The 8,969-nt window shown below is 35.9% G+C and overlaps 1 protein-coding gene across 1 annotated transcript; it reads left to right on the forward strand.

The window, feature by feature from the left end:
- Positions 1-1,406: 1,406 nt before the first annotated feature.
- GCK72_024578 (uncharacterized protein) lies at positions 1,407-2,036 on the forward strand (the record flags this gene model as incomplete). The annotated part of the gene is made up of 1 exon (XM_003117960.2): positions 1,407-2,036. One exon carries the CDS (start codon positions 1,407-1,409, stop codon positions 2,034-2,036), a length of 630 nt encoding a protein of 209 aa, XP_003118008.2.
- Positions 2,037-8,969: the final 6,933 nt, after the last annotated feature.

The raw sequence follows: 8,969 nt of genomic DNA on the forward strand, positions 1-8,969 counted from the left end.
TCCTTAGGTGGCGGGAGAAAGGAATTATAAAACCATTTATTTACATGGTGAGAATCAACAACTAAGAGTTCTCTGCGTCTTAAATAGGCAGATCTTTTTGCCATGTGTGACCTCAGGGTTAGGCATTCACTAGACTAGGCCATGCTAATTCACGCCACAACAAAGTCAACTTGTACTTCTCTTCGAATTTTGCCCATAGACGTCCTTCCAACTTGAGGTCCATGCTTTTTAGCTCTTGTTCCCAAATCACCAATCTGTTAGCTTCTTACATCTTTACTAAATTACCTTAAAGTCAAAAGAGAAGATATGAATGTTTTCTCCAGAAAAAGAAGAATGAAGAAACGAACAACCGAGAAGATTTGTAGAAAAAAAGGCTTTCTTTAGACAGATTACGAATGAAAAGCAGTTCAAGTGAAGAATATGGTTTAGTCTACAAGATTCTATATCCGTTACGCTTCAAAAAAATGAGGCGGTGGGTTTATTATGTGGTTATATATGTCTTCATGCTTTGAAAATGTTTGAAACGCGTGATTTCCAGAAAGTTGCGTTATCTTTGAATTAAGAATGTCAATCAGCATCAGGTTTAATCACATATTTCCAAGATAGATCAAAATTCTGTTATAAAGAGGGGCATGTTGTGAGCGAGAAATAGGTCAATCAAATTATCTATTTTGTTTTCTCCTTTTGTCTTCTTCTAACTAATGGAACAGTTTGATATGCCCGTCCAATGCTTCTCCCTGAATAATTGTTTTCTCTCTTAATCGTTCCAAGAGATGATTGTAGGTATACTCATATTATATGAAGAATTATCTTCCCAAATACTCCTACGATGTTGGATTTTGCTGTCTTCAATGGTGTTTTTGGTCAAACCGTCAATAGTGGCTTTTAAGACTAGGATATCAAAATTCAACCTTGATCATTTTCTTGCATTGAATTCAACAAACTACCAATTTTCCTTACCCGATTTTAGTTTACTCTTTTTCCCCCTATCCATTAAGCATACTTTCCATGTAAATTCTACTAATAATTCATTTTCAAATGTAATCTAGATCGAATGCTCATATCATGTACAGAAACAGAAGCTAAACGCAAGTTTTCACTCCCGCCCGGTCAAGAAGACTTTCATCAAGAAATGGATCAAAGAACCTTCTTGCATCTCTATAGCATTCTCGGTTGAAATTTGTTTTGCTGCACAGATGCACACTTTTTTTTTACGTCAATGTATAATTACATTACATATTTTCAGACAAGAAAATGAAGAAAATACTTGCTATTTGTGTCTGCCTCGCGATCCATTTACATACAGGTATGCCCATCATTATAATAAGAATAGACGGCGCATAAACGCAAATGTTACGTGCTTGACTAATTTATTGTCTTAATAAACACCCACATCAATAGATTGAATGAATGATTTATTTGGCGATGATTTGTATTTTTCAGGCAGCGCTGCTTCCATCTCTACTTCAACGGCTGCCACGATATCATCTCCACTTTTTGACATGAACGTCGAGTTGGAGAAGATAGCCACTACCTGCCTCACTATTCGAGAACACGAGATGCTATCGGGTGACATACTTAGAAACAGAATGGCCAGAACTCTGAATGGTATTTTGGTGCTCGAAGCGCAGGAGGTTATTGGCCTGGCAGAAATGCGAGACGTACTTGGCTTTGCACCTCCCGGACCTTGGACCAATTATAGGAAGCCGAGCAAAGATGAGATTGAAGCTGCCTCCACCATCGAGGAGTACTACACACTGAGAGAGCCACTAACCCAAATTATCAGCCTCGACAGCGAATTCTATCTCGAAAAAAACGTTTCTACAGCAGTAGCGTTCCTGAACAAACGAATTCCAGCCATTCGCACTATTTATCGAAATAAATTAGAAGAAATTCGTCGTCGTAGTCGTGATGCAAATTTAACAATAAATAGGAAAGAAGTTGATATCATGATTGATGAATTTTTGATCATCTCTGAACGCATACGTCATGCATTTTATAAATGGAAACCTTGCAAACAGCTGGCAAACCAGTAGACTATTTTACAATTTGCATTATTTCACCGCATTTGTATTCAAATATGATAAACTTCATTTATAAATACTTATGTTTTGCTGTTATAGCACGAATAAAAAGCTAATGATATCTTGAATGAAATAAGCTAAGAAAAATTATTTGCTGAAAATTGTGCACCTTCAAAAATTTGCCAGAAGCATCCACTACATTAATAATTGTCACATTGTCCTGCTCTTTTTTACCAAACTTTGCAACAAAAAGACTAGTTGGCAAGAATAGTGAATTTTTGTTTCTTGGAACCCGAGAATTCCGGTGTGAAAGAGAGAACGATTCGAATCTTCGTTATTGACATCTTGAGAATCTTTAATTGAAGCAGAACTATAGTTAGTTGGTATATAATCGAGTTAACCAAAGATTTTGTAAAACTATATCTTGGAATTTGAACTGAAAAAAGTGAGAAAAAAGTACTGTATTCTGTTTTCTCTTAGAGCTATAAAACATTGGTTGCTCAGTAACGATAGTAATAAAAAAGCAATGCACAAAACGCTAAACTCTGCTTCAGAGATTTGTCAGAGATACATATACATTCAAAGGTGGTGTCGGTCCATGAATAAGCGTATTATAACTCTTTTTGGGTGGGGTCTCCCTCTATCCCCCTCCATTGACCTCCCGTTATGCCGCAAGTATTGCCTTCTGCCAATTTTATAATAGTGTAATCATGGATATACATAAGGTGTCTGACGAAAGTGAGGAAAAGAAAAAGGAGGAAGAGAAGCTAAAGACAATTGACAGAATCGGCTCAGAATGGGAAAAGCAGATGTTATGGATCCGGCCTAGTAACCAATCATAATTCGCATTGGTCAGCAAGAAGACATTAACGGAAATTGTCCCAAACTGTGAATTGGGACGGGATAACTTGATTTTGTTTGACAATAGTAGATCAAAATCTGAAATGGGAGGTAGCAGAGGCTTTCGACGCATGAATTTGTTCACTTCTGGAAAAAAACTCTGTTATCTGTGAGCACAACTTGGAGTTGTCTTCTAGTTTTGTTTTTAACTTTTTTTGAAGTTTTCTCCCACACATTTGTGAATTCCAAACACGTCGGAGTACCAGAAGAGTAAGTTTTGGATTTCAGACACAAAAACAAGGAAAAGTTCATGTACCTCCCACGAAGAAAACGAACTGAGAAACCCTTAGCGAATTGTTCAAGCATAAATATTATGGTGGTATCTGTGATTGCTATGCTGTTATCCCATTCAAAACAATCATCTTGTTTCCGGTAATTACCATTGTTTTTGCAATAATAATTTTTCTCATAATCTGAATATACATAACAGATAACATATCCAGTCTTCCTCCACAGGAAATTATCATAATTTTTTACTCTTCTTTCAGTCTTTCTCAACAAGCATCTGACAAGTGGGAAGGTGTGAAAAATTTCATTCTTCAATTGGTTCCTTGTAGGTTTGTGTCTATGTGTCGCCGGTAGAAGTGTCGTTTATTTCAATTTTACATTCACTCGAGCGGAAACTTAGATAGAAAGCTGACATGGGGGGGGGTGAGGAAAAAAGTCAATTGGAGCATTTTCATATTTTGTCGTCTTGTGATCCATACAAAGCGATTGCAACCTGGATTGACTTGGGACAAAGCTGCCAAGACATGCGTAAGAAGACGTTTAAAAAATGCATGCTATTTTGTTTTTACACTTTTTAGGTTTGTTAGCTGACTCATTTCTTGGTTGGGTAGTTTTCTAATTGTGATAGATAGCATCACATCTTCGAAAGGTCAAGCGAAATTGTGTCTGGGATTGTTGCAATTTTAAAATGCTGTCTTATTGGTGTAGTTCGCCTCAACAATGAGTAGTATTTGAAGTTTCAAGCGTATCAGCTAGCAGGAAACCACTAATTTGAAAGTTTCATAAATAGTTTCAGTTTTAGAAAAAAAAACCTGCACACACAATTTTTCAAGCTTTCCAACTAAAAGACAGTGCAGTTTGAACAGCTGTGGTTCAACGTTGAGTTGAGTTTTCCCCCGATTCTCAAAGGTCTCCCTCTAAGTCAATTGATCTAATGGAATTCACAACTGTTCATAAATAAGTCAAAACCGTTTTTTGTTTCCATTGATGTTTCAAAAAACTTCATGAGATAGTTTTTTTTCTAAACTACAAGCATGTCATGTGTTGGCCATATGCACTACCCATAAACACACATGCCCTCTCTTTTTCATATAATTTTTGACTTCACACTCATCGCTCTTTGAATTGTATAACATAGCAAAAACCATAATTCTTGTCTGCTCGATTGCTCTTTTCATACAGAAAAAAGACAGATGTTGCAATTCTTATTTTGTTTTCCTGATTTTACTACTTTTCATCAGAATGAATATAACTTCTCAAATCTTGATCAAATTCTGATCAAAACACCTTTGCATTTCATAAAAATTTTCAAAGAATACTAGAAAAAACTCAATTATCAACTAGCATTCCCTGCAGGTGACAGCACTTGTCACCGGCAGAAAATGCACCAATTTCCAATTAACCATTGGTTCAATTTCTGTTTTTATCCTTCGCTGAATTTCTGCATTGCCTACTCTTTTTCTGGCCCATTCGCGCCCACACTTCCTGATTTTTTTCAATCCCCAACTCCAGATAAAGAAGAAGAAAAAAGCGTTTCGCCGCCTTTTTTCTAAAACTTTGAAAATTCTTGGAAGGCGTTGGCAGAAATTGAAAAAGGGGTGTTATCTGATCTTTTCAAGCCTTTCATTCAGTCTTCTGTTAGCGGATGCATACATGTGCGTCAAGAAACAAACATCTCACATTGCCAACATGGATTTCAACGGAGCAGTTCTTTTTCCTTTCAGCTATCAAACTTTTCTTTTTGGTTTCGAATTAAATCAGTGCACAACTACTTACAAAGATGATAGATTATGATAAGTATGAGCTGATCTTCTTATTTAGGTCCACCCCTTTTTTTCTTTTTGGTGGAGCCGACAAGTGTTTAGAATTTTTGAAAAATGTCCCTCTCTGTGCAACAATGTGATCCTAGGCTTAAAAGAGCAGTTGCACATCAAAAGTTCTCCACCTTCTTTTTCTGAGTGTTTCAATATGTTTCTTTTTCTTAGAGAATAAAACAAAAGTTGAAAGAAAGCAATCACTTTTATTCATTATTCCCTCATGAACTCTATCAACGTCAGTGAAATGTGGATCAATGTTTTTGAAACTTTCTTATCAGCAAAGACTATGGAATGAGGTAAGTTCAATTTTCATTCTTCTTGATTACCAGACAACTAACAAACAACATATGATGTTTGCATGCTTTCACTTTTTTGGTGTATTGTTACTTTGATTAGAAAAGAAAAACTTCAGGATGTGATTATTTGTCAATTAGTTTGTAGCTGAGACATCGAACGATGATACCAATTGTTTAGCAGAAAACATTCAATGTGTTCTTTTGAACTTTTATAAAGATTCAAAGAAATACCGCTATTATCACAGTAATTTTCTCACACTTTATGAAATGGCATTTCTCTTCGAAAACCCAGCCCAATTACTCGACCACGTTCATCTCTTCTTTCATATTTATGGTTCATTGGTTCTTCACAGAGTTCATCAGCTGCAAAGACTTTGTCAGTAAGTATGGAATTATTAGGGGTTCAAAAACCACTATGATCCTTCTAATATTCAAATTTTTTTCAATATCGTAAAAGTGCAGTTTTTCAATCCTCGTACAAAATCTGATAATCGTACTTATCATTCTAGATCTTGTCATTTTATTTTCGTTAAAAATATAACGTCAACTTTGGATTTTCGGTTTTCTACTCATTCAAAACTATTTTTCGGAAATGACGTTATTCTAATAGAAGAATTGGGAAATTTCTGTGTTTTATCCCTTGCAGCTATTAATTTCAACTATGATGCATATTCCCACACCTGAATGATCAATGTTCTGGAGTAGACGCAAAAATTGAAGTGAAGAGACTATATCGGTTCTGGGTTGCCAAACCGTAATCAGAAGTTTTTTGTTCAAACATCACACTAAATATGACTCAGATTTCAGAATCTAGACGAAATCTAGTCAACTGGATATAAAGAATCTTGCTTTCTTCTTTGACGTTGCAGGTTCAATTTTTACAAACTCAACTAAGCAAAAAGCTTGTATTTCATATTTTTCACATACTTCCTTTTCCTCACGTTCACTCGATTAGGCCTTGTTGAAAAGGTAAAAACAGCGAATTTCAAAAGTGCGTGGAATACCTTTTGAGCTCACAACTTTTTTCTCGGAATTCGCATGCTTCAGAGCAACCACCGTTTTTATGTGTTAGTTTTTGAAAAGAAAGGTGTTGGTGCGTCACAATAGAATGGTGAAGTGAAGCGTTTCCGGGAATGTTCCCAATAATTTTTGCTGTGGTCGACTTCTTTTTTTTTGGACGCCGCGGTGCTGAATTCGAAAGTTGGGACTTTCTATTCTTACGTCTCTTTGAAGCTTTTTAAATGATTTAGCTTATGAATTTATTCAGCAAGTGTCAAGAAACAAGCAGGCTAATTGGAAGTGATGGTATGTTGCTGGGAATCTAGAAAGGATATCAAGTAAAATTATGGTTCTCTAAAAGTTTTCGTTTAGTTCCAAACCAAATATAGAACTTTCACTCTATGAGCGCACACAATTGATATTTCATCTTTCAAAGAATGAAAAACGAAGAAACCCCTCGATATACAATCATCTTCTCTCACTAAATTACTCATGTTGAGTGCTGCACTTATGAGATATATAAATTATATATCAACTTTCCCTCCTTTTCTTCATTTCCTTTTTCTACAACCACTTTTTTATCCGTCAGGGGAGAAAAAAAAGAAGAGTTTGCGCATCCTCATAACCGCCCATCTTCACCTCTCCACATCACCACCTCAACATTTTTCTTTTCATAACTCATACTCATCCCTTCCTCTTCTTTTTTTGCGAAATCGAGAACTTTTCTGTCTTATATCTATTTTTCATCTCCAGTTTTTGCCCAGTGTTTTGCCAATAATTTATCTCACTTCTGTAGTGTGAAATGAAATAGAAAAATTTATAATTGAGAACGGAGTCAGCCATACTCGACTTCATTTTTTAAACCTAGATGGGGGGGGGGCACTTGTCACTCCGTTCTATACTCTCCAAATCGAATTATTTCTTGAAGTACCTTGTGCATCCCTAGAAGTTTTTTGTTTTTAGTCGTATCATCACGTGTAAAGTTTTTTTAGATGACGATGTCTGCAATAATGCAGAGAAATAGTTTTTCAACGTTCCAACTTACCAGGACTTTGAAATTTTCCTTTTTGGTGGGTAGCTTTCTGATAGAACAAGTTTTTCTCTATATACGTCATCAACAATTCTCATATGAGACTACAGTAATCGGTTTGATTGATCACAACCCCACGAGATGTGACATTATCAGAGTAATGAGCATAGATTCAATGAACTTTAGTGCTTCATTCATGAATATCATCTGATAATTACATAAGCCTCACGAGTTCTGTCTGCAGTGTACTTTCATCTATTCCGTCTTCATTTCTGATCAAGATCATGAAAAAATTAGTCTTTCAATCTTCTCTCCCTTGTTCTTTTAACTTTTTTCATTTCTTCTCATTTGTTCTTCCAACTCCAATCAATCCAATCGAAATTATCAGCGATCCGTCAGTGGGTTCTCCTGCCGACAAACCACTGCATCACCAAAATAAATTGCAGTCGGACGACAGCTGATGAGATGAGTCTTCTATCTTGCCTCCCTCCCCGTCCAAACACCCAATTACAATTAGAAACAGTTGAGAGCAAGAGGGAGAAAGAAAAAAGATGATGGAAAAACTGGGCAAGAAAATAGATGAACTGACACTGATCGCATGGAAATGAGCAGTCGACCATAGTGAAAAAGAACGAAAACGAAAAACGCGACAAATTTCTCAGTGTTGGTCGAAGGAGTTGAGAGAGAGACAGAGGTGGCGGGAAAATTCCTCTCGTTTTTCTTTTTTTCTCTTTCCTCATTTCTTACCTATCATTTACAAAAGTTCGTTTGTTCACTATCCGTTGATCACAGTCTATATATACTTTGTTCAGTTTTTTGTTCTAGGATTTTTGCGTTTTCCATAGACGTGTGCTGCGGAAAAAACGAAGTGTTATTAAGGAAAAATTCAAAAATTAAAGATTTGTAAATTCTTTTCTTTTGAGGACATTTGTGTTCCACATTAATTTTTTTCTTACTGATGTTTTTTCCAATCGTTTAGTTACTCATTTTTTTAATGAATACTTTTCAGTGTTTCAAGAGTTTCTGGATTCACGAATTGCATGACTACCGGTGAGCAAGACATGATTTGCATAGTTTTCAAACCGGAAAAAACGTGAATTCTCATTTTCTGAATGAAAAACTTTCTAAAACTTTCTCAATTTCCTATAAGAAACTACCAAGTGGTTTCCGGGACACTTTGGGAAAATGGGGAAAACCCTTTTTCTTTTTTCATTTGTTTCTTTTTTCTCTCCACCTAGCAGTTATTCAGTCTAAGATCGCCGTGAATGTTATGTTATTGGTTCCGTTTTTTTTACTTGTTCCACTCTTCTTTCACCTGACTGAGTTCCAATATTTCATTGTTCTCTTTCTGTTCAGAGTGTGGCGATTAATTGTGCATGACTTTCAAGAGTCTACTGCAAAAAAATAACAGCACAACTATTGAATCAACGAGAAATTTAAAAGTAACTATGAATGAAAATGTTGCCCTCATAGTCAGCATCACTAATTATGTACATGTCAGAGTTATCTCAACATATCCCTGTTTTCCTCATTCTTCGACTTTTTTTTGTTCCCCACTTTGTCACCTCAAGCTCTCGTGACCAAAACTCGATTTATCATCCCCGCCAAGATATGTGTTATGTCAGGAGAAATTCATCACGCCTCGATGGATGACTGCATGATTTTTTGTAATATG

This window comes from Caenorhabditis remanei, chromosome X (genome assembly GCF_010183535.1).
Source record: "Caenorhabditis remanei strain PX506 chromosome X, whole genome shotgun sequence".
NCBI lineage: Eukaryota > Metazoa > Nematoda > Chromadorea > Rhabditida > Rhabditidae > Caenorhabditis > Caenorhabditis remanei.